General features: G+C 38.0%; 1 protein-coding gene across 2 annotated transcripts in view; it reads left to right on the top strand.

The window, feature by feature from the left end:
• Positions 1-25,907, top strand: part of baiap3 (BAI1 associated protein 3) — a 44,329-nt gene extending 18,422 nt beyond the window's left edge. The window contains exons 5-34 of one of the 2 annotated variants that reach the window (XM_028042102.1): positions 107-214; positions 671-730; positions 2,623-2,689; positions 2,995-3,208; positions 3,447-3,491; positions 4,958-5,035; positions 5,804-5,909; positions 6,009-6,116; positions 6,191-6,283; positions 10,517-10,620; positions 10,714-10,831; positions 11,023-11,147; positions 12,082-12,172; positions 13,189-13,245; positions 13,328-13,425; positions 13,583-13,634; positions 13,746-13,897; positions 13,990-14,113; positions 14,525-14,665; positions 15,876-15,971; positions 16,235-16,450; positions 17,088-17,156; positions 17,243-17,322; positions 18,370-18,478; positions 18,953-19,024; positions 19,125-19,208; positions 19,493-19,613; positions 19,692-19,815; positions 21,297-21,502; positions 21,595-21,698. In XM_028042102.1, the coding sequence (XP_027897903.1) occupies positions 107-214; positions 671-730; positions 2,623-2,689; positions 2,995-3,208; positions 3,447-3,491; positions 4,958-5,035; positions 5,804-5,909; positions 6,009-6,116; positions 6,191-6,283; positions 10,517-10,620; positions 10,714-10,831; positions 11,023-11,147; positions 12,082-12,172; positions 13,189-13,245; positions 13,328-13,425; positions 13,583-13,634; positions 13,746-13,897; positions 13,990-14,113; positions 14,525-14,665; positions 15,876-15,971; positions 16,235-16,450; positions 17,088-17,156; positions 17,243-17,322; positions 18,370-18,478; positions 18,953-19,024; positions 19,125-19,208; positions 19,493-19,613; positions 19,692-19,815; positions 21,297-21,502; positions 21,595-21,698 (3,222 nt within the window). Of the gene's footprint in view, positions 1-106; positions 215-670; positions 731-2,622; positions 2,690-2,994; positions 3,209-3,446; positions 3,492-4,957; positions 5,036-5,803; positions 5,910-6,008; positions 6,117-6,190; positions 6,284-10,516; positions 10,621-10,713; positions 10,832-11,022; positions 11,148-12,081; positions 12,173-13,188; positions 13,246-13,327; positions 13,426-13,582; positions 13,635-13,745; positions 13,898-13,989; positions 14,114-14,524; positions 14,666-15,875; positions 15,972-16,234; positions 16,451-17,087; positions 17,157-17,242; positions 17,323-18,369; positions 18,479-18,952; positions 19,025-19,124; positions 19,209-19,492; positions 19,614-19,691; positions 19,816-21,296; positions 21,503-21,594 lie in introns of both variants that reach the window. The other variant, XM_028042101.1, reaches the window with a different exon arrangement.
• Positions 25,908-26,125: the final 218 nt, after the last annotated feature.

Consider the following 26,125-nt stretch of genomic DNA (forward strand, 5'->3'; position numbering starts at 1 on the left):
TTTATCCCTGCTTGTGATGTGCAGCAGAGCAGAAATCATGTAGGGAAAAGAACTTGTGCATTTATCCTTGAAAGGAAGTTATTGAGTGGAGTGTGTTTTCATGTAGCTGGATCTGCTTTATGAGGAAGCTGTGTACACGGTGGTCAACAGGGTTGGCGTGCCTGTTCCAGAACATGTGAAAAGTGACGACGAGCTGTTTGCTTACCTGCTGAAGGTATCTGTATGTGTGTCTGCCTTTCTGTCTGTCTGAGTGTCATGTAATAATCACAAGCACAACCATAGAACAGACTGTGTTCCTGGAGCTTCATTAAATTTCTGTCAGTAACACTGATGGTGGCCTCCCAGAGAGTGTTATTTGTTGTGAGGAGGCTGTAAGAATTCAAGCAGATGCTCTTGGCTCAAAACTGATTAAACATCAAAGCCCAGTTACACTTTGCACTGATATTCAGCTGTGATTATGCTGCACTAAGGATTGTAGCCTTTTGGTTGTCTGAAATGAAATGGGAGTCCTATTTCAAAGGGTTTTCCGACAGTTCAGGTACTAAAGAAACAAACAAGAGTTTAAAACCACAGTAATGTTGAATTATTTCTTTTTTGCCAAAGCAGAATTAGCAAATATTGCTGTTACATGTAACTACATAATGATAATTATATCAATGTCTTTTTCAAGGTGTTTGACATGGGTGAGGAGGAACATGAGATCATTCTTCAAAAAGTTCAAGAATCAAAGGTGAGGCATTTTACTCTGTCACCTTATTTTTAACAATTTATAGCATTTTATATTTTATTTTTTATTTTTGTTTTATCTACAACTACCACTCAGTGGTAGTTGTTATTGTGTCTTGTCTCTATGCTGTAACTGCGAAGTAATTTCCCTGCTGGGATGAATAAAGTACTTCTATTCTATTCTATTCTATTCTATTCTATTCTATTCTATACTTCTATATTCTGAAGCTGACAATAGATGTACAGTTATGCCAACACTATAATGACACCATGATGATGCATGACACTGAGAGACAGGATTTAACAATACTGTTGTGTAAACTAAAAAAAAAATTATACTGATGTTTTTTCTAAAGAATATTTAAAATGTTTCCTCAGCTGTTAGGAAACCAACTCTTGTCAGCCAGTCCAATGTTTTTCATCAGCCTAAGCTGTAAACAAAACAGGGCAACAACTATTTCCTGTTGTACTTCATAAAGACAGTCTCAAACGTAGATTTACTAGAATGTTGGGCTTAAATGACATACCTTCACATGTGAGGCTTACATATAACCAAATTAGCCTTTCCTGGAACTGCAAAAGTAGTTCCCTGGGGTCACAAAGCACATCCTATAATTGCACTGATTTGACCACTATAAAATTACATGATAAAAGAAGGAAAATTCTAAGGTAGGTAGTACTTTTTCATTTACCAAGAGCTTTTGATTATTAGGCTTGGGAAATGAATTAGTAAGAATTTTTGTAGCAATAGATTTAAGTTAGGAAGTCACTTGCACATGAGGCTTCCTCATGCGTGGTTAATACCTAGCTGTTTTCAAGACTTTCAGCTCATCACCAAAAATAAATAAATCAAAATACTGGTGGAAACATGCTAAAGTCTGCTCAACTAAGATAAAGAGTTTCCCGACAGTTCAGGTCGGTAAACCCAGTTCACGTAAGCTAGCAACTAAGATAGCACCTAAGCCATCTTAGGGTAACTAAGATAGTTGCTTAAATGTCAACAAATATTTTTTTCATTGGTTATTGAGAAATGTATAAGTAATTTTCAATTTTTTTCAGTTTCTAATTAAAATGTAAAATAAAAACATATTTTTTAAAAATAGTTTTATATAACTCCTACCTCATTTACTATCAGAAATACTTTTTGGTTGATTGAAAATTATTTCCAATTTAAATCTGCCAAGGGTCTGAATAATTTTGGTCTGTTTAAATATCACTGTGACAGAATCATTGGTTAAATGTTTATGCTGAAGATTATGACTTTTTATTTCTGAGAAAAGAGACTCTCTCCTTCACTCTGCTGCTAAACAAGACAACACTCCTCCAATAGGAGCAGTTACTGCTTTATGTCGGTGGATGTGTTTTGCATGAATGACTCTTTTTGGACCCCACAGTACAAGTAAACAAAAGAAAGAAAGAGAAGGGGTAAATTACAAGGTTCCAGCTAAATAAGTTATGGAGCGAAAAATGCATCAGGTCTCTTAGGCAAAACACACCTGTAGAGATTTTTAGCCAGACAATCTCATAAAAAAAAGCAACTAGACAGCACTTCGCAAGACAAATTGCAATTTGAGATGAAATATCATCGCATTTTAATAGTGAGGTGTGTTATTACATACATATATATTTTTTTAAGTCTGTAGCAGTAATGCACTGACACCCTTGTTAATCTGGCAGAAATTAAAACCCAGATGAGGTTAAATTTTATAAATTGAACAAAGCTTGTTAAGTCAAGCTTTTCCAAATACCATTCCTTGCTAAACTGAAGCCTTATCTCCGTTTTGAATCTGTTCAGTCATGCAAGAATTTGATCAAATACACTCTTCCTTCACAGCACATACTGATATTTGCCTGTTGGTTCGGGTTTCTTTAGTAACAAATATTCCTTTCTTACAGCGAGCCAGTTTTTCCTTGAGAGTCTCTGTTATGAAAGCAAAGAACCTGATGGCCAAGGATGCAAATGGTAAAAACAATCAAGCATGAGCTAAGTATTTTCTAATGGGAAAGAATGTGTTTCATGAAATATACTTTGTCCTGTAGTAAAATGCGACCGAAATGCTTTTTTATTTGACTTCTTTGGATTAACCCCCCCCCTTCTTTGGATTAACCACCCCGCCCCCACTCACAAGCGCTTCTTAAAAGGTTTTTGAGTCATTTTGACCATTAGCAATGATTCACCGCAGGACTGTAAGAATTATTTTCAGTTGCCGATTTATCTAAGTACTGATGGATGTGAAAAAGCATTGTTTATTCCCTTCTCTATGACAGGGTACAGTGACCCCTACTGCATGCTGGGAATCCTGGAGGGTCAGAGCCCTCGAGAAACTGAGGAGAAAAAGGAGAGAAAGTTCAGCTTCAGAAAGAGGAGAGAAAAGCTGGAGAAACGCTCTAGCACCAAAGAAGTTTTACCTGCCAGATGCATTCAGGTGACCGAAGTCAAGCCAGAGACTCTAAACCCAGTGTGGGATGAACACTTTGTGTTGTGAGTACAAGAAAAACCTTTAAGCTTTCTGAAACGTGCTGTCCATGACGATTACTGTGTCACATGCAGAAATCACGGTTTCATTTGTTTCACACTAACGCCGCAAGTTGTTAGTTGTATGACCAGCTCACCACATATTCACTGCTGTGAGAGCAGAACCGAGGTGTTTAATGCCAATCTTAGTCACGAGGAGGATCAAAGGCCAATGTGTTTTTCCTTTTTTCTTACCTGTTTTTAGTGAAATAGACGATGTTCACAATGACCTCTTGCATCTGGACATATGGTAAGTTGAGAACACAAGCAAAGCTGCTACAATGTAATTCTTTGCATATCAGTTTTTCCTATTTTTTAATTGAGCTGCAGAAAAACTTTATAGTTTATAAGGGATGTCAAAGGAGATTTGATTTACTTTGAAATGAAGTTCTGTCTTTATTTAAAAATCGAGAAAATAAATAACATCATCGCTCCATTTTTAACCGAACTTTACCATTATCCTATAGGTGTAAGATTCTGAGACAGTGTAACAGACTGCCTTTAGGCATGTTGAACTGTTTTTAAGCAGTTTTCACACAAATCTTTTGAACTGGGGATGTAAAAGCAGAGAGGATCTGCCCCTACATACTTTATCAAGTCAGCAAAAAACACTAGACTGACACACTTACGTAGCTAGTTTCCTGCCTGACCCGAAGAGGGTGATGTTGAGTTTTTTTCTGTGAAACTTAGCTTCAAGGGTTAGTTTGAAGTTGTTGCGGAGTTCTGATGGTATCTGTAGATTTACACACCACGGGTCTCAATTACGCGTTAGTTTGGAGCATTAAATGGTTTTATTTACTTTTTTAATAATCTCATAGTGATATTTACACTTTAAGTAAAAGGAACTAATGCTAACAAATGAGCAAGGTTTTATAAAACTCTATATTTTAAAACCAACTTTAACTCCCAAGTTTCCATCCTGCCTTATGTGTCCTGACTACACTATCAATCATGCTTACTTAACCAGCTTCATCGATGCAAACAAGATCATTCCATTTTTTTCACATGAAGTGCACATTCCTTTTTTTCCATTTAAGAACCAGAATAAGGCTTAGAGAACCTAGCCACTTCACACATTTTATGCCAAGAATGTGAACACAGTGCTTTCTTTGGTCCTACAGGGACTGGATAAGCCTGTAAAAAGCTATCCTGGCACCTGTTACATACGTGGACAACGTCCTCTCAGGGGAACATGATTGTAATCTTTCTATAAATACACAAAAAGCATGTGGACAAGACAAGTTCCTGATTATAAGAGAAAGTCATGCACTAAATTACTTTATCCTGGAATCCTGAAATACTTGTTTGGTTAAGAAAGGTCGTCAACAAAGTTGTAGTCATTGTAGTGACTATTAGAATTTGTGCAATTAAATATTGAAATTATTCATCGCAACTCTAGGAGAGACACAGATAACACTTTACAAATACACATGTTTTTGTTTTTCTTTGTACCGTAATTGTTTTTTATTTGTTTAGGGAATGGTCATGCATTACTTATCTGTGCATTTTTTCATTTTAATTTTTTTGGCAGTTTTGGAGAATGTATACATTTCCTATTTGAAACTTGTTTCTACTCAGAAAGTATAAGTCGCTCAAAGTCATTCTATTCGACGCATCATTTACTTCTCAGTTCTCCTCATGGTTTATCAAACTGAAACAGTAAACTAGAAGAAACTCAACCTTATGCTAGCCTGTGAGTAATTTCTTTTTCTGCAGGGATCATGATGATGATGTATCTGTTGCGGAGGCCTGCAAAAAGCTCAATGAAGTCAGTGGGCTTCGAGGAATGGGCAGGTGAAAAATACATCAGTTTACAATACTGTAAAAAAAAAATATTTAGATTTAAACATAAAAAACCTTTTTTAAAACAATGTTTTAAACAATATAATATTCTGTTTAACTGATTTTATTTGACAATGTGGCTAATCAAAGTCAACCCATGATTTAACATTTACTTTATCACATATGGTCAGATTGTCCTGAATTAAGTTTTTTTTACTCAGGTTTCATATTAAAATCTGTTTTCTGTATCTACTAGTAGACGGTAAATATCTAGAAGGCCTTTTTCTTTGTGACTATTTCTGTTTACTGGTTGTTTTGATGTGTAAAGATGCAACAGGTTCTGATCCAGGGCAAAACCTGATGCATAATTGGTTCAGCAGTGAATTCACCCAGTCAGTATTGTGGCAGTAAACAGAAAATAAATTAAACCCATCAATAAAATGGTCACGTTTATGTGAAAAAAGCATGAAGTGGCAGTTATTGAATGAAGAGGCCTTTGTATCCATTTGCTTAAAAAAACTAGCTATGTCCTGCTTGTTGATTCCACAGAAAATCATTTGATTTTTATCCTTTGAAAGCTGCTCACAGAAAAGCCAGCCGCCCATAAAGCTGTGCACACAGACAGCAGAGCCTGATAAATAGCAGACATGTCTAATGAAAACCTCCGATTGTCAATCACAACCAAGGGACCAGAGAATCATTTGCTCATGGTGAAAATGGCAAGATTTTAATTTCAAGTAATAAAACTGGAAATTAGTTGGATTTTTTTTTTCTTTCCAGGTATTTTAAGCAAATAGCAAAGTCAGTGCGTTCCAATGGCTCAGCATCATCGGGGTCTGAGGAGAACGTTGACGACTTCCTCGGATGCATCAACATTTCTTTGAATGTGAGCGACGATGTCTGTCCAATCAGCATGCAGAGCTACTACATCAAAACATGCAAAATCAAACTGGAAACAAAACTGTGAACTGACTATTTTTTGCAGGAAATTCCTGTTGCTGGATATGATACCTGGTTTAAGCTGGAGCCGCGGTCAAGTGCATCTAAAGTTCAGGGAGAATGTCACCTTATTCTGAAAGTCTTCACGAGCCAGGTTTCTACAGGACGTCATCAATTAAATGTGCACCTGTCTATTTGTACATCCTCTAATAAATGTTTTGCTTTCAGAGAGACACAACTTTATCAAAGAGGGACACAAACGTCTCCATTCACAAGAAACTTCTGAGTCAGATTGTGGAATACGAGCATGCTCAAGTTAAGGTAAGATTTCTGCAGATTATTGGTTCAAATATGTTTTACACCTAATACTGAGAAATTTTATTTGTGACATTGCAGAATTTCTTATGTTTTTGTTTTTTTGTTATACTGAATATTTCAGACAAAATGTAACCAAGAGAATACAGAATGCCTTTTTGATTGTGATATCATTTATTTTGAGAAAAAAAACTGTCCAATTCAATCTTTGTTTCCCTTTCATAAATTATCTGAGATTTACCTTTTTTTTTTTTAAAGAAAACCTTGGTTTCTTTAAGACCTTTAGAACATATTCTGTGGACTAAGAGACATATTTTAACTTCTGAAAGGCTGCTATCTCATGTTTGAAACTAACGTAGCATTTAAAATAAAAAAATATCATCTTTGCTCTAAACCACGGTAGTGGTTATGTAAATTTCTGGTGCTGTTTGGATTTTTCATGACCTTGGATGATTGCTCTGATTGATCGGACTGCAAATTCTGCTTTCTGCTGGAAAATCCTGAAGAGAAAAGTTTGACCATCAGGTTGTGAACTGAAGCACACTTATGTTAGGCAAGGACCCCAAATAGCTTCACCTCTAAATGGCTAAAAAAAGGTAAGGTTTTGGAATGGCCTAGTGAAAGTCCATCCATCCATCCATCTTCTTCCGCTTATCCGAGGTCGGGTCGCGGGGGTAGCAGCTTCAGAAGGGAGGCCCAGACTTCCCTCTCCCCAGCCACTTCTTCTAGCTCCTCCGGGGGAATCCCGAGGCGTTCCCAGGCCAGCTGAGAGACATAGTCCCTCCAGCGTGTCCTGGGTCTTCCCCGGGGCCTCCTCCCGGTGGGACGTGCCCGGAACACCTCACCAGGGAGGCGTCCAGGAGGCATCCTGACCAGATGCCCAAGCCACCTCAACTGGCTCCTCTCGATGTGAAGGAGCAGCGGCTCTACTCTGAGTCCCTCCCGGATGACTGAGCTTCTCACCCTATCTCTAAGGGAGAGCCCAGCCACCCTACGGAGAAAACCCATTTCGGCCGCTTGTATCCGCGATCTCGTTCTTTCGGTCATGACCCAAAGCTCATGACCATAGATGAGGGTGGGAACGTAGATCGACCGGTAAATCGAGAGCTTCGCTTTTTGGCTCAGCTCTCTCTTCACCACGACGGACCGGTACAGCGCCCGCTTGACAGCAGACGCTGCGCCAATCCGCCTGTCGATCTCCCGCTCCCTTCTTCCCCCATTCGTGAACAAGATCCCGAGATACTTAAACTCCTCCACTTGGGGCAGGACACCCCCCCTGACCCGGAGAAGGCACTCTACCCTTTTCCGGCTCAAGACCATGGCCTCGGATTTGGAGGCACTGATCCCCATCCCGGCCGCTTCACACTCGGCTGCGAACCGATCCAGCGAGAGCTGCAGATCACGATCTGATGAAGCCAAAAGGACCACATCGTCTGCAAAAAGTAGAGATGAGATCCTAAGGCCACCAAATCGGATCCTCTCAACACCTTGGCTGCGCCTAGAAATTCTGTCCATGAAAGTGATGAACAGAATCGGTGACAAAGGGCAGCCCTGGCGGAGTCCAACTCTCACCGGAAACGAGTCCGACTTACTGCCGGCAATGCGGACCAGACTCTGACACTGGTCATACAGGGACCTGACAGCCCGTATCAAAGGGCCCGGTACCCCATACTCCCGGAGAACCCCCCACAGGGCTCCCCGAGGGACACGGTCGAACGCCTTCTCCAAGTCCACAAAACACATGTAGACTGGTTGGGCGAACTCCCATGCACCCTCCAGGACCCTGCTGAGGGTGTAGAGCTGGTCCAGTGTTCCACGACCAGGACGAAAACCACACTGCTCTTCCTGAATCCGAGGTTCGACTATCCGACGGACCCTCCTCTCCAGGACCCCTGAATAGACCTTGCCAGGGAGGCTTAAGAGTGTGACCCCTCTATAATTGGAGCACACCCTCCGGTCCCCCTTTTTGAACAGGGGGACCACCACCCCAGTCTGCCAGTCCAGGGGAACTGCCCCCGATGTCCATGCGATATTGCAGAGTCGCGTCAACCAACACAACCCTACAACATCCAGAGCCTTAAGGAACTCCGGGCGGATCTCATCCACCCCCGGGGCCTTGCCACCGAGGAGCTTTTTAACCACCTCGGCGACCTCGCCCCCAGAGATTGGAGAGCCCAACCCAGAGTCCCCAGGCTCTGCTTCCTCAGTGGAAGGCATGTTGGTGGGATTGAGGAGGTCTTCGAAGTACTCTGCCCACCGGCCCACAACGTGAAAGTGCAGACCTAAATTAGATCAAGATTCTGTGGCGTGGCGTTTCACGGGTCATGCCACTTTCATAGGTAGAAAATTTTCCTACTAACTGAAATAATCATTTATTAAAAACTACTTTTTATATATACTCTTGTTATATTTGCTCAGTTTCAAATAGGTTTAAATTAAGCACAACAAAAAAGCAATAACAGAACAAATCTGTAATGCACTGTGCATTACCACAAACTGTTAGTATTCTGCAAAGGTGTTGATTTCATAAATCTTTTAATCTAAGAAGAAACACAATGTTATACGCTTTTAGATTGGTCTTGATCAACTCAACTGAGGTTTCTAAAGGCCTTTTAAATGTTTCTATGGCTTTTGGCTGATGTTTCACCTGTTTTCACTTTGATCTTTCCTCATCAAAACTGCATATTTTGCCTTTGTGTCATAAAACCCTACAAAATGTAACTGAGAGATGATCATCACAAAGCTACATATCTACTTTGTGTCAGGTTCTTTTAGCTGTCTGAGTCAACACAGAATTTGTATGAAATTATGTTGCCTTTCTCACTCATCTAAGTACATATCATTGAGAAAGAATGTGTGAAAAAGACCCAAATGATTTTATTTTTTTATTTTTTTTTTTTTTTGCAAGTTATCTTTTTAATGGCTTATGCCTTGTGTGTGGGAGCCTTTTGTGTCTGATACATTCATAGATAAAACATTCCTGTTAAAGTGATGATGAAGTTAACCGAAAAACTTGAAAGAAAACAAAATCAAAGATCTTCAGAAATGCTTGAGACCATTTTACAAGATTAATATTAAAACTGTTTTTACCTTTACATTCAGGCTGGCGCTATTTTCCAAAACCAGCCTCCACAGATACAATGTCTTTCCCCAGGTTGTCTTTGATGAACAGAGTCAGCTACTCTACTGTGAAAAAAAGAAGAGTATTGCACTACCACAACTTAGCTTTCATTTTTTCCTTTGTCTTTACATACAAACTATTAGTATGCATGTTATTTTTCTCCTTTATTTTATTTTCTTTAAACTATATATATTTATATTTTACATCTGTACATCTGTACACCACATCTGAGTCATCTTACATCTGAGTGCTTTAAACCGAAGATAAAGTCCTTGTTTGTGCACACAAACTTGGCTAATAAAATGATTCTGGTTAGATATGTGTTTCAGTTTGAAAGAAAAATATTCAAAGGTTATGGATTAGTATGGACTTTGTCTTTTATGCTCATATCTTCATAAAAATAACAACCTGATCTATTTATTGAGATAAAGCATGCCTAATCAGTTCTGCTCAATTATCAGTATTTGTTACAATGGAGCTGATCAATTTATTGCTGTATGTACGCTGTGGCTGCTGGAAAAGACCAGTGTTTTGTTGTTGGCTTATCATTAGAAACCGAAAGGAGGCTCGTCTTCGTATGTTTCTGGGTCTGATCCAGGGGCAAAGATGTACAATTACACATCTGTTTGCAGGCATTTGGACGTGTATAAATGGCAAGTGTAAATAATGAGTTGGGAGGATGTGACAATTTATTTGCATAACAGTGGCAGCTGCCTAAAACAGGTCAATTTGAAAGAATGAAATATTACCTGTGAATGATTTTGTGCAAAAAAAAAATTTGCATGTAAAGCCCATAAACTTATCATAGTTTGTTTAAAAGGATGGATAAGGCATTCTCGTTAAACTTTAATTTGATGGACTGAACAAAGCTGTTGCATTGGTTATGATTTTGCCGCAACCTTTCTTGGAGCTACTAGCTTCTCTTTTTTCTGATTTAAGTGTTGTAATTATTCTGAAGTGACGGGTGCTTTTTGTTCTACATTGGCATTAAACCTTTGTTAGTATTTAAATGTTTGTAACAGCTCACACACAAACAAAATCTGTTTGACAAAAAAAAAAGCATCTTACTTTGCATAATATGTGAATAAAATGACCTTGTCACTCTTTTAAAACCCCAGAGAGAGCCATACAACTGGAATGGACAGGTTTCTCCTCCAGCATGGACTGTTCTAACTCACCATGCTGTGCAAACTGATCTCTCACCTCTACAGCAGGCTATTGTGTAGGTATTAATGACAAAATTACATTGATTAAATTGAGTATGCGACCTGAAGCATTTGCCTGCAAGGTGCATATTTTCTTTTGTTTTATGCAGGCGCTGGCAGTGCTACAGCAACCATCATCGGAACCAGAGGCTGTGCTACTCCCTGCTGCTGCGCCTCCTGAGGACCATCGATGCAGAGTGGGACCCTCCCACCGTGAGGGGAGACCTGGTAGGTTCTACATTATCGGCTTCCCAATAGGGGAATAAAAAACAAACAAGCAAAAAAACTTCCATCACCTAGAAACAGTCACCTCATTAGCTCAGCCCTTCACTGGCATTCATCAAGGTTTTTGGTTCAGCCAAAAATGTCCCACAGCTAGTGTACTAGAAGCTATAACTGAGGGCCCTTCCTGTGTCCAGGAGAGGCAGCTATCAGACAGCTTCAGACTGTACACAGAGCACTGCCTGTGCCTGATGAAGAACATGCGTCAGGTTTTCCCCTGCACAAGCGCTGCTGCCATTACACGCTACGAGCTCATGCTGAGGTAAAGTCACAGCACCATCACATCAGGCTCTCGCCTGTTCTCCCATATCAAGAACCTTTTTCACTCCAACGAACACAGAGAGACTAAAGCCGGTCAGTCACACTCTGTGCAGGCAGCAGTAATATCACAGTATATTACAATGATATTATCTTGATCATTTCTCATTTCCATACGAAACAAAATAACGATCATTTGTTTCTAACAACAAATTGTCGCACAAATGCTAAAAAAGGCAGAATTTTGTGTGCCAGTATTCTGACATATTCTCATCTATCTTTATATTATTTTTCATTTATATCATGCTAAGCTTTCATGCAACTTGTAAAAATGTTCTTGCACTTGATGCTTACATTGCAATACAAAACAAATCTGAAGCTACTCGTGTTTTTTTAAAGATTGAAAGTGCAGTAGATGTTTGTAGATGTATCTTAGAAACATGTGAGCTTGAGCAGATCGCCATGACAACATTTATTTCAACAAGACAAGGTATTGAAGATCAGAAAATTTAGAAACAATAACTTTATGCTATACAGAGCAATGTAATGTTTTTGATTATTCTCTAACCAGAAACAGACATTTATTATTCAGATATTTGGAATGATATAAATCTGAAGAAAAAAAAAATATTCAAAAATGTTCATGTGGGAATTGCAATTTTGTCAACATATTTACAGAAGTTAGTGATTGCTCAGGTAATGGACCCCATTATTACATAAAAACAAACTGCCAGTCATACAAACTCTCATACACACCAAACACGTATCTTTCTCCTCCTGCATAAATAACCCAGACTCCTGCATACAATTAGACTGAAATTCATTTAGTGAGATTGCAGCTATTATACTTGCTAAACTCTGAGAACAATGTGTCACTATGTGATGAGTTGAATAGCAATTTTGTCATGTAATTGGTTTTTCCTGTCTGTGCATGCCAGGGGGATTGGCTACATGCAAAACATGAGGGCATTTAAGACTGTTTGTCCTCTCCGAAATGAGCTTCATTTGGACATCACCACTGCTGTCAAGGTAACAATGGGCGAGCATTTATAGCAAAACAGAACATCTGTATTACAACTCAGTGAAACGCCACAGGACTTGTTCTTGCTGTTGTAGTAGTTTGGTCTGCCAAAATAGAAATAACTGGAAATCTGATAGGTTGTGTTACATGACGTTTGCTCTGGAAAATGGTGTATCAATTTACAATACAGAGTATATTCAGAAAAAGCAATGCAAGCACAAGGAACAGAGGGTTATTATTTGTATCAGAATAACAGAAAAAAAATCAATGTCAAACTATCACAAATTTAGTGATATTTTTGAAAAATAAAACGGAAACTAGAAGTTATCACCCCAAGTTAGTCAATTTAGCAGTTTTTATTGAAGTCCTAATGCAAAAAACATAGAAGTTCACCCATTAATAAAGACTTTATAAACCTATGAAGAGTCTCAGTTCAGTGTAGAATAATCTTATTCTTCTTTGATCAGTTTTGGTATTTTATATAAGCAGCAAATACATTTTCACTGATTCATAAAAAGAACTGATTTACTGTGGAGTGCCTCTTTCAAGCGTTATGAGTAATCTTGCTATTTTAAGGGATGGTGGGAAATTCTAGCCATTGTAAAACTCTGAACTAACAGTTCCCCAGATTTCACAGAGCTTACAATTTCATTCAACCCTCCTACAGTTTTTGTTTATACCAAAGTACAAAAAATACTGCTGCACATATGATTTAAAAGAACATTTTTGATAGCATTGTAACCAGAAGGTTACAGAACTGGCCTCTGGCCTCTGTCAACACACTTCCTTGAAGAGGAAACACTTCCTTTTCCTCTTCAAATTAACAGTCTTGGACATAGCTACTATTGGGTGGGAAAGTTGAACCAGAAATATTCATGTCTTTTGATTATGACAAAACTTCACATTTTAATCCTCAGAGGCATTAACATGCTGACAGCAACCAGTTCTGAGTTCACTTTGACAAAATATGTCATTAAATGTTGTTACATCACCGGTAAAACCCATTGTTTCTTTTCATCAACAGAAAGGAACGTCTGAGTGGTATGAAAGCTTAATTGCCCAGTACAAACCAGAGGAAGGGGTAAGTATATAATGTGTAAAAATAGAAGGAATCTTATTTTACTAAGCATGATGAAGCTTGTTAATCTTCTCTAACAATTCAGTCTCTGGAGGAGCAGCTGAAAAAAATGGTTCAGGTGATTGATGCAGTTTGTGCAGACGTACAGAGAGGCCAAAACATCTACAACAAACTCTTCTACAGGTGATTTTTTTTACTAAAGCCAACAGTGTGTGCTATGTATTTTATGAAATACAACCGAGTCTTCAAAGGCTGTGAAGACTTGGTTCACAATCAAAGACTCATTTTGTGTTGTTGCCTAGTAGTTGGTCTCATGTCATTTCGTTCTTTGCTCTCACAGTGCTGTGAAAGTAGATTACTTCAGCATATCATACAGGCAGCTGGAAAAACAGGTAAGTCTTTGAAACAAGGTGAAAAAGTCTTCTGAAGTCTTTGTGAGTCATGCTGCGATGTTGTTGTTGCTAAATTTGACTCTGCCTCTTTCCAATTCTCCCTCCTGGCAGGTAGCAGATGATGTAAATGTAGCAATGGAGCGGGTCTGTGGCACTCTGGAGCAAGAGAGCTCCAGACTGACTCAGACTATGGGGGAAACCATCTTCGAACTCTTCATGTCTTTGAAGATCCTCAAGGGCTTCCGAGAGTTTCTTCCCCTCAAGTTTGTTCAGCTTTAATGACTATTCATATGCCAGCCTCATCATTTGATTAGCCTCCCTTTTATTCATAAAGACTTCTGCTTTGCTCAAACAGAGACGCCAAAATGTTGGCCCTGACAGGCTTTCATAACTGGTTCAAGTCGTCGATTCATAAGTTCCTGCAGATTGTTCATGACAGATCCTGTGACAGAATCCGCAAAGCTGTGGAAACAGATCAGGTGGGACGCTTCTGCTCTTCAAATGCAATTATTTTTGTAATTAAAGTAATTGGAGTTGATCTGTGATGACAGGTGCTACGCCTAGGACCAGACATCCATTCTGGTTAATGGCCTAACCTTAACTCATATAATTATTGAATTAAGTTAAATATTATTTTCAGTGCTTTTGACCACACAATTACATTTTAGTTGAGTAGATTGAGGAGACACATTTGATTTGTTATTACGGTTACTTTAATATGCTGTAAATGTGAACAAATAGATAAAATTGAAACAGGTTCACTGAAACATAATGGATGCCGTGAAAAGTTGTATGTTAAGCCTCCTGACAAAATATTAGTGTTTATTTTTTTCTGAATAAATTCATGTTCTGGCAGTGTAATGATTAAAAAGCATGTGTTTTGTGAACAGCTTCAGCCTGTGCAACAAGCCAAACACAGTTGCTCAGCAGTGGAAGTGACAGCTTGCTTCAGCCAGGTACGTGAGATCTGGCTCCAGCTGTCCTGGCCAGACTCTGCGGGGGCCTTCATCTTTGTCACTCGTCTGACAGACGTGAGTGCCACTTTTAGCATTGCAACACATGCATACTCATATCCTGCAGTCATAAAGCGATGACTCCTATGAGACATGCAAGATTTTATCAGTAGAAGTGAAGAAAGAAACTTTCAATGCCTTGCAAAAGTACTGGCATCCCTTGAATTTTTGCATATTTTGTCACACTGCAACCACAAATTTTAAATATTACGTACATTCAGATTGTATGTGATAAACCAACACCCCGGGGACATGTATGTGAAGTGAAACAAAAACAAAAAAGATACATGGTTTTCAGATTTTCTTACAAATAAAATTGTGAAAGTATGGCATAAAAATTGGATAAAATCCAGTGCGACAAACGACCGTTAGTAGACAACTAGTTAAATCTAGTCTTGTTATAAATGTTGCTGTTCTGTGAAGGTTTGTTAAGGAACATAAGTGAACAAACTGCATCATTAACACCAAAGAAAATATCTGACAATGAAGGGATACAATTGTAAAGAAGTTTAAGGCAATTTCAGGTTGTAAAACCATAACTCAACCATTGAGAGATGTTCAACCCATTGTCCAAAAAAAAAAAAAAAGATTGCACAGCTACAAATGACTCCAAAATGATATTACTTGGCATACACGGTGGTGTTTTCATTAGTAGGAACTGGATAACTGGTCAGAATTAGCGGTAAGATGGGATGGACATACATCTGAAACTATATATTTATATACACCAAAACTTCTGAGTTTGATGAAAGTTACAAAAAAAATAATTTTTTGTTCTCTGTACATTTTCTGGCATTTAGCAAATAGAAAATATTTTGTTAATTTTAACCTAAAAGAAAAAAAAAAGGCTTTACCTAACATAAAAATCTGAGGTTTGGTCTGATTTCACCTCGGGCAGTGAAGAAAAAAAAACAACACATATGCATCTTTCTATTCTGTGAATGTAAATATCTGGTTTCAATTGTAAATACATGAACAATTTCCAAACAAGGAAACCAGCTGGGGCAGTCTTGACACTGATATGAAAACTCCAAAACATTTGTAGATACAATTGCAGCCAAAGTTGTTTGCACAAATAAGTCACTCAGGCAGGTACTTTGTAAAGAAAAAAAAAATAGACCACCATCCATATTTTTCCTTCCACACCACAAAACGTAGCATCTGTATCGCATGCGATCCCTACGAAGTTATGAAGTTGTACAATTGGTCCTACCTTCATCTCCCGCAGAACTTCTGCAATGAAGCTGTTTGTTACTCAGAGATGATGACGCGCAAGATTGAGAGGAACCAGCTGGCCCGAGACCACAAGAATTTCACAGTGCAGGTACCGCCTGTAGCAAGACAAAGCAGGGGGTGGGCACACGATGATGTAAAAACGACCAGAGTTCCTGCTTGTAAACACAAAAGCACAGCAGGAGAGCACAAATGTGGGCACAGAAATAGAGCAGAAGTGTCTTGCTGTCATGAATTGTTTATACTCATAAGCCATCTCTCTACTTCTTGGTAGCTCTGCTTCTTTTCCTTCTTTTTTATCTCCTCCACCACCCCTCTTTTTCTCCTCTTTTGCTCCTCTTGGCTTTCGGCTAGCTCTGCATCGGCCTGAACAACGTGGAGCATGTGCGTGTTTTCCTGGCTCACCTGCCTCGAGACCTGGACTGGCCTGGCGTGGAGCGGGCCATGGAGGAGTCGTGTGGAGCGGAGGGGAAAGAGCAGGTCTACAAAGCCCTCAGCGGGCAGCTGTTCAACATGGACCTGGACCTGCAAAGAGAAGCCAAGCGCCTAATCACAGTGCTCACCGACAAGGTGAAAACATTAACCTCAGCTCAGGCTACATCCGTACTGATAGGACATTCACATGTTAAATCTTCAAAGCTAATTAAAACTGTCAGATAAATTGCGAAACAAAATGTTTTCTGCAGCATCCACCAGCACAGCAAATTATTATTTTTGTTTTGTGCCACAGATTAGTTTGTCCAGACTGTGCAAATATTGAACTTCAATTAAATAAAAAATAACAATAAAACATACCCGTTTAGCTATAATTATTAGCTCTGCTCTTAAATGAGCTTTTTTCTGTATAGGTAGGTAACTATTTTGATATTATCACCACCTACTGACTAAAATATTTCTTATTATTTTGGCATTTTGTCTATTTTTTAAATGATAGAATATCAGTATTAAAAATTTAAGAGTAGCATAGCTAAGACCTAGATAATAAATATAAAAATATCCCCGCAGAATTTCCACATTAGTGTGCCTTCATATTTTTCAACCCAGATAAATGTTTACCACTATACTGAAGAATACAGAAAGAAAGCAAAAAGATATATATATATATATATATATAGTATATACATGACTATCATAGGTCTGTTGGTCAGTAGATGGTCATAGATTGAAACACAGCTTGCTCTTCTATACCTGAGCATTATGTGTGCAGATGCAGCCTGAACTTCGGCGGTACATTCAGCACATCAGCTTGTCTCCAGACTCCATCAACAATGACGACGTATGTAGCAACAACCAGCTGACATTTTTATTCCTGTGTCAGTTTTGTCATCTACTGTATATTTGTGACATGTGGATTCCTCCCAGGCTGTTTCCCCTCTCATGAAGTACCTTCAAGACACGATGGTCATCCTGACAGCAAACCTTGTTAAGGAAAATCTTACCAGGTAAAAAAGAATAGACAGTAAAATACGTTCGCAAAATATTTTTTCTTTATTGTCAAAATAGGGTATTTGTGTGTGTAAGAGAGATTAAATCAATACAAGTTGGAATAAGACTGTAACATCACAAAGTGTGGAAAAGCGCTGTGAATACTTTGCAGCACTGTACCTTTAAAATCTTGAAGATGAAATTGCAGCAAAATGTGGATCTAGCATAAAATTGAAGGTAGCAGCTATAGCATGACAAAATGTGGACCAGTCCAAGGGTAGGAATACTTTTACTTGAAACATTGAGTATTTTTAACTATATAGAAATAGGTGAAATATGTGTTTTGCATAATCATAATCTACAATATTGTTAAGTGACAACACTTAATATTATTTAATGGCTACATTTGTCAATAGAATTATTTTCATATGTGTACTATAAATAAAATCTGATCTGATCTGATCGGACAATTTAGCCAGAAGTAAACCAATAGACCTCCTGCATGTTTCCCACCCATGTAAAAATCAGCCAACATGTTTGGCTGATTAAAACCTTGAGCAAAGCTGGCAGGCAGGAGCTACATATGAAATCTGTCTTGTAAACCTCTAACCTTTCCAAGTCAATTATCTGGGAAATGATGGACAGCATTTCCTCCAGCTTTAAAAGAGGAGACACCATCTGCTTTTGATACGAGGACTCTGCAATGCCAGCATGCATGACTGCAAGAGGGTACATTAATGCACATGGTGCTAGTAACTTTTGCCTATATGGAAGAAACATTAAGGCTGGAAAAATATTTACTCATTTTAGAGTGACACAGGCTGCTACCAAAGATGGCATCTTTTTCAGGAAAGGCCTTGGCTCTGTGTTAAATGATTGGGCAATAATCTGGATTTGGCTAAAACAACCAAGCAGCTTTTGACAAGAAGTGGTTATTTTAGTTCACCACTTAATATGTTGCTGTTTTCTTCCAGAAGTATGAGTTTCACAAAATGATTTTACATGTTTTTTGTGGCCTGTGGGTGTTATTTTTGAGAGCATTGTTTATGCTTGTTGCCTCACAGAGTTCTGCAGAGCATGTGGGAGCTGCTCCTGCGAATGATCCTGGACGCGGTCACAGAAAACAGGGGTGTTCAGGTGGAGTTCTACAACCGCTTCCAGTACACAGTTGAGGTCAGCGTCATAGCTTTGTTTAACTTTCTTTTCCATTAGTAAATGTTTGCTCCCATCCCTCTTTAGTGATCTGCCTCTGTATGCTGGCTGTAATGCACTATTTAGCATATGTCAGATATTCATGAAGTCTTCAGATAGCAGCTATGTGGCAACATGAGCTCCCTTATGAATGACAATGTGGAAACTGTTGTTTATTCAACAAAGTCAACGAGCTGGCAGGGGACATCACACATTTCCATGAGAAGCTAAGGTCTGCCACAGACGTGGGCTAAGTTAGGATGCAGTAGAGGTTCGCACTGTCCCTCCACACCTTCCTCCACAAATATCACGTTTGCCTGCCCAAGGTTTCGTAATGTTAGTGTGAACAACGGGCATCTTCTCAGAGCTGAGACTTTAGCCTATACATATTGGAGGGGTATGTGTAATGACTCATAGCATGCTTGTTCTATTTTTGTCGTCATTTAAATGTTTTAGACCCTGTTGCAGTTCTTCCATGTGAAGGGTGACGGTCTGGCTTTGGAAGACATGAAAAGCGGAGACTACAAGGTATATAGTCATGCAATTCTGCCAGCCGAGTTTCATGTGCATGGTAAATTAAATTGGTCTCCTTTATATGTTTCTCTAACTGATCACCTTCATTGTTTAGGTCTTGGATGAAGAGCTCAAGCTAAACAAATGTTCCTCCTTTGATCTGATTGAGCAGTACTACCTGGAGAAGATTTCCCTCCAGGTGTGTTTTAAGTTACCGGACAGACAATTTCATTTAAGTGGATGGAGAGATATTGATTGAATACCCTGAGCTCTATTGCTTCACCCCTGATTGAAAGTCTGGCCTTTTCTCAAGCCCCTAAAAGCAACATGCAATCAAATATTGCAAGATACTGTGGGAAATTTAGAATATTTTTGTAGGCCACTGAATAAAAAAACGGATTCTTATCGTTAGTGGACATGTTGCTGCTAGGTAAACACTTAATAAATATATTTTGACTTTGCTTGTGATGTAATATGTCGCAGAAAACACTCAAGCATACGCCTTACGGTCGAATCAGTGTGAAATGCTACTACGATCCTCCAGAGCAGAGACTCACAGTGGAGATTCTACATGCTGCGGACATTATCGCATTGGATGCTAATGGTAAAAGTAAAAACAAATGTTTTTTGATAGACATAAGCTTTGTTGAACATCTTGTAATACTTTTGTCATCTCCTTCAGGTCTTAGTGATCCATTTGTGATTGTGGAGCTTTGTCCTCATCACCTCTTTCCAGCAGCCAAGAGTCAACGCACTCAAGTAAAGCTAAAGACGCTGCATCCAGTATTCGATGAACTGTTTTATTTGTGAGTGAAAAGCCGTAATTTCTTCTCCGCATATATATTTAAATTGTTTTTATTGTTTTATACTTGTGCATATGTATTAATTGTTTTTATCTTGTAACCAGGTTGCTATGTATTAGAAATTTTTTGCTCAGGTCCCTCTTGAAAATGAGATCTAGATCTCAACGGGGTTTACCTGATTAAATAAAGGAATATATATATATATATATATATATATATATATATATATATATATATATAATATTGTTATCACTAACTTCAGTCTATTTTATCTGTCTTTTATTTAGCAAGCCAACACAAACTTACTCATAGTTACAGTATGAAGTGAAAGGAAATAATACATAATTTCCATTTTCGCTTCCTTTTTTTGTCTAAATAAGAACCTGAAGCATAAGTTGTGCATTTGTATTCATCTTGTCTGAGTCAGTACGTTCTTCCTGTGTAAGTTCATCTTCAAGTATTTCGGGATTTGTCGCATGCTGGTCCTTGGCTAGCTTTCAATGACTCCAATTGGGTGGACAGTGTCTTTGAGGGTCAGTTTTCAAATCCTGCCACAGATTCTCAGTTAGATTCAGGTCTGGACTTTGTGCCATTGTAACAAATGAATAAGCTTTTATCTAAACAAATGGTTTCTAAAGTTGAGATTTTGACGCCATCTGACAAGAACACCTTCTTCTTACAGTAACAGTGGCAGATTTGCTCTGCAAAATGGGGAAAGACATTTCACCACTAGCACCTTAAAGTTATTACATTAGTGACAGTACTTCAGGCCATTCAGGTGATTGATTGAGCAGAAAACAAACAACATTATTGGGAGACAGATGGGAAGAAAACAAAGAGGGAGAGGAGGGGACCAGGAAGACACCAACACCAGCGAAAAGACACATTTTTAAACATAGTTTTTTAAGGCTAATAAAAATAGTTTTTTTATGTAATAGTCTAATCTTAAATGTCATGCTCTCTTGGTTGTAAGTAGAAAATCATTACAATTAACAGAAATAAAGGCTTTCAACTATTCATCTGTGTGTAATTAATCAATACACTGTGTTTCACTTAGTGATAAAGTTCCTAAAATAAATGGGCTTTTCAGTAATACTCTAATTTATTGAATGGGTCTGTAGATTTACAATGAGGTTAAATTACACACAGATGGGCTCTGTTTACTAATTAGGTAACATCTGACAAACAAGACATTTGGTCGCACAAATTGTTTTTAGATGAATCAGAGTAACAGTTGGAGGGGCGGGGGAATACATTCACACCACAATAAAAAACAAAACAAAATTTAAAGCCATTAATAATTTTTCTTACATTTCTCAATTTTTCCTCTGACCTGTGTTGGTCCATCACGTAAAATTCCCATAAAGCAGACTGAAATTTGTGGTCATGTGGCAAAATATGGAAAAGGCCGTGTGTGTGTGTGTACATGGCAGTGTATACTCTGTTTCTCATTTGATTGGTTATTTGACTCTATTGTCTTCCAGTCATGTCAGTCCTGAACAGTACAGGCACAGGTACGCCTGTTTGACCTTCACTGTGATGGACTATGACTGGCTGTCTACCAACGACTTTGCTGGAGAAGCTGTCGCTCCACTCAGCGACTTCTGCTGGCCGGGGAGACCCAACGCCTCGGCTGCCGGAAAGAATGTCCAGCCCGTCATTCTGCACTTGTCCCGCAGCAAACCCAGTGGTACAAATACTGTAGTTGAGGATGTTTCAGTCTGTTTGCCTTCTGAAGTAATTCTAAGAATATAAGAGGTATGTTTGCTCTTTCTCCCTCAGAAAAGCCAATCATGAGGATGTTGGATGCTCGCACGGGAGACAGGGAGGCTCAGGAGTTCGTCCGCAGGCTGAAGGAGATTGAGAAGTCGATGGAGGAGGACTGAGAGCTGTTAGTATTGGTTGTATTCATGTTTTCTGATCACATCTTGCGACACGTGCTTTTGTACTTGTAACAATGTTTACAATATTTATCCTTTCTTTTCCAATGTATTGTTTGCTCGGTAATTATACCAAAATGAAAAGAACATGAGGATGTTTTCTTACTGGAAGATGAACATCCAGTCACTGTGCAACGCTATGCTGTCTCAGTTTAACTATATTTTAGAAGTCAATGGATAGTTGATACTGAATGTTACTAGTCTATATTTTTTGTAATGAAGTAATTGTTATGTTTGTTGTATATTTGATATGATAGATTTAATATTTAAAAAAAATATTTTGTGAAAGTAGCCAACATATAGCTCTAAGTCTTAAGTCTAAATCTATACCTCAGATATGTTTATTGCTTACAGAGGTGCTTTGAAGGGGGTTCTTCAAAAGTAATGTGGAGTTCAATTGGATGGAAGCTTATTTAGTGTGTTCACCTTCTACAGCATCCATCATAATTAATGGCACCCCTAGAAAGGATGTGTTAATAAGTATTGATCAGTAGGGGGTTTGATTTGTTTAACTATTACTCTTTCTAAAGATATGGGAAAGTTTAGACCAAGTTATCCATTTCCTTTTCGACTAAAATCACCACACATCTGTTCAATCTGCATGCAAATTCTCTTGTTTTTCTCACTAAAAATTGTGGTAAGAAGAAGCAAATCTTCTTACCTGTTGTGTATATTAAACAACAGGAAAGCAAGATGTTGCTTGACATACAAATCCACCTTAAAACATTAAGTATAACTCGCAAAAATAATTGAAGTACATTTATTTTTACGGTAGAGTGAAAATTACAAATAAAAGGGGGAAAATAATGCAACGGAGGAGTACATTTCTACAAAGAACTTTGTGAGATCAATTTCACATATTTACACAAAAATACTTAGATATTCTCTGATGTTGAAAACTTCAGAGCTTTCTTTCTTGAAAGATTTGATCACTATAATGTCAGGAAATATTTTGTTTAAATATTTTATCCGAGTTTTTTTTCGTGTAAATTTGCGAATAACTCCCCTGTGGCCAATTATTTTATGAAATCTTACTTTTCATAGGCATTGTTCTTAGTGCAAAGAATTGTGCCACATTTCATGTTATTAAAAGGTAGGATTTTTTTTTTTATTATTTTCGGACTTGTTGCAAATCTAAGGGGTTCTATTAATTGTGGAAAGTGCTGGATGATTTATTCTTTCAAGCTTCTTATATAAACATAATAAGACGTTAATTGTAAGAACGCAGTTTTAGGTGGTCTGAAATCTTAAGCTTGTGGGCCAGTGAGAGGTCTGCAGCAACAAGGTCTAACATTTCCTCTCACACAAGCCACTGCGTGGTTTCATTTAACTTTTAATCACCTTGCATTAAAAGACTTCAGTGTTATGAAAACTTAGTCACCTACCTCTTTCTTTTTTCCTGTTTGCACAAGAGCAATAGGGTAACTGAAAGCTGTTTTATTTATTCAAAGCTTTAATATAAAGAATATCTAACCTAACTCTCACCTAATTAACAAAAGACTTGATAGAATACTTGCTGACTTATATAAAGTGACGCAGTGAGTTCAGATCATTACAAAAATATTTTATTTTGTTCAGAATTGAACAACTTAATGAACAGATGAACCTAAAGAGTTCAAGGAATTCATTTCTAGGACTGTCCTCCACTTTCTCTCTTTTTGTCCTTCACATTTTTATTCTGACGGAGGCAAAAATACTGCATCCTTGTTTCAGAAGTGCCAGCGTTTCAGAAACATGTTTAAAGGAAAACCAGGCTAATTGGTTTGGATTCGCACATGCAGTGTTCAGAATCCACCAGAGAACGACTTCAGGCGTCACAACGCCTGGGATATGAAAGCTTTAAATCCACGAAGGCCCTCGTTTATGTTTTAAATATGAATCTGTTCCACGGTTTGACATTTTCTCTCTCAAGGTGAAGAAAAGTGAGGATAATGACACGTGCAGTGGTATAATTGCACTTGAGGGGAAAAGAAAGTCCTACCCTCTGCAGCAGCTCTCACTGGCCTGACAGGCAGAATTAAGCTTGAGCTCCAAAAGCTCTGTGAGTGTAGCTGGAAGACTGGGACCTTAATGCTGCTGCAAAAAAGAGGAGGGTCACACTTTGACCTAGAATCCAACCACTTTACCTTGCGAAAAAGAAATTCCTATTACATAGTTATGCAAAATAAGAGTATTAAACAGGCTTCAAAAAGCACAAAATATCCACACCCGACTCTCAGTGTTGCTATAGCAAGTCAAGAAATAAAGTAAATATTGATTAGATTAATCCTAGCTTAGTTTAAAATGTGTCAATACATATGTTTACTTTATTAAAGGGATTGTGGATTTAAAAATGTTTTTAAAAAATGCACAAATGGGAAAATTTGCTGGTACCTTTAGTAAAGATGTGTTAAAATCGTTAAAATAAATCTCTTCTCGTAGCCACATACAAGAGATTGGGCAATTTCTCTGTGCAGAATCTCTCCAAATTATCCTAAGTCTCATGGTGTGATCTGCACACAGGTTTTCTCAAGATTTAGGTCTGAGATGCACATGACAGCATTTTGTCCGCTGAACCATTTCCGCCTTTATTTTAGTGTATGATTTTGGATCATTATGAAATACCCAACTATAATAAATTTTGATTTCAACTTATTTTTAGTCAAAATTTTACTATAGTTCCAAGTGTCCATGATGCTCTATAACAAGTTGTGTGCCAGATTTTCCCCTTTGTATAAGCCCAAACCTACCTGTGTAGATTGTTTTAGAGAAGCTCATCAGAACAAAGTTCATGACGCTGTAAAACACTAGAAAAGTTGATTACACGTCACAATTTAGTAATTTCAGTTGTCAAATTAATTTCACCCTTAATGTAAGAAATTTTGTGCTTGGTGAGGATTATTTCATGTAGCATTTCTTTTTTGTGATTAAACATTCACTATTGGAAAACCTGTTTAGTCAGACTGAAATTGTGCCACATTTATAAAGAAATGTATTTGTGGGTGGAGCCGGAGAGCTGCGTGGGCTGCACCTAGAACGAACTTATCAAATCTTCTCCGCCGATTTCAAACAGCTTTTGGTTGAGACAATGTTGTGATCTGGGATAGCACCTTCCTCATTGGAAACATTTTCAAAGTCTTCTATATGAGTGCCAGCTAATAACAAATAAGAGCTTTTGCCCCTTTAGGCTTTTGGGGCTTGTTGATACATATACTTGTAAGCTTGCTCTTTTTTCACAATTTCAAAACAGTCACTAAGTTGTAGTAAAGAAAGTGTAGCAGGTACTTAGCACCAAAATCCTCACACCGACAGCATTTTGACAGTGACGTAACCTTTTAGTGGCTGCTTGTGTAGTGCTTTGCTGTAACCATGTGACGTTGTGAGGATAAAGCAGTCAGAAAAAAATAAAAACAGAAAAGAAAACATTTTAATGCCTAAAAAAAAAAACGTGATTTGCATTACAGGGTTTGTTCAGGTGTTCAGGAAGCCTGCTTTCTTACAGGTGCAGGGAGTCATTTAGTATTCTGAACAGCACTTGCATTTATGTTTGTTTAGTTTATTTTTGAGATGTGGCATTTAGTTACCCCCTAGAAGACAAGCACGGCTTATTAAGGTAATAGTTGAATACCTATCAGTGTTTGATTGGCATTCTTCCTCAAAAACTTTAATTTATTACCAACAGATGTTTACAAAAAACAATGCAACCTCATTTTGAGTATAAACAAACATTAAAATTTAGATTAGGGTCATGACATTTATATCTTTGTAAAGACGATGTTAAGGGGGGCAGTTTTAAATTCAGGGTTCTATCTTTGGAATAATAATAAGAATAATTTGTTAGTATTCAGTCACAGTAAGCTAGTTGTGTTTTGTGATCAGCATAAAGAAGGGGCGAAACATAAGTTTTAAAACAAAAGCATGTTTTAGACATGCACAAATTACAACAATAGTTTAATTTCTCCCCGTATAATGAATTGCTTAATTTTGAGGATTTTTCTTCAGATTTTAGAGATTAAATCTAGTAAAAACTGTCTAAAGTGGCAAAAAAAAAACTTTGAAATTGTTATTGTTAAAGTGAATTATTTGTCATTGAATTGCAAATGCCTGTGTTGCTGTATATTAGATAATAACTTTAGAAAATGTCCACGACCCAATAAAGACTGTATTTAAATTTCATCCTGGTTTCTTCATTCTCATAAAAAACTGTATGTATTATTTATTGAAATTATAGCAGCCTTAGGAAAAGGGTGCAACATTGGCACATGATGCAACCTAGCACACGATCCTAGTGTGAAAAAAAAAAAATCCACAGGCTGATTTTGACCTTTTTGTCCATTCATCCTCTCTGTCAATCTCTCACCTTTCTTCACCACTCTCCTCCTCTCCTCTCCTCT

Source organism: Xiphophorus couchianus, chromosome 16, assembly GCF_001444195.1.
Source record: "Xiphophorus couchianus chromosome 16, X_couchianus-1.0, whole genome shotgun sequence".
In the NCBI taxonomy this organism is placed as follows: domain Eukaryota; kingdom Metazoa; phylum Chordata; class Actinopteri; order Cyprinodontiformes; family Poeciliidae; genus Xiphophorus; species Xiphophorus couchianus.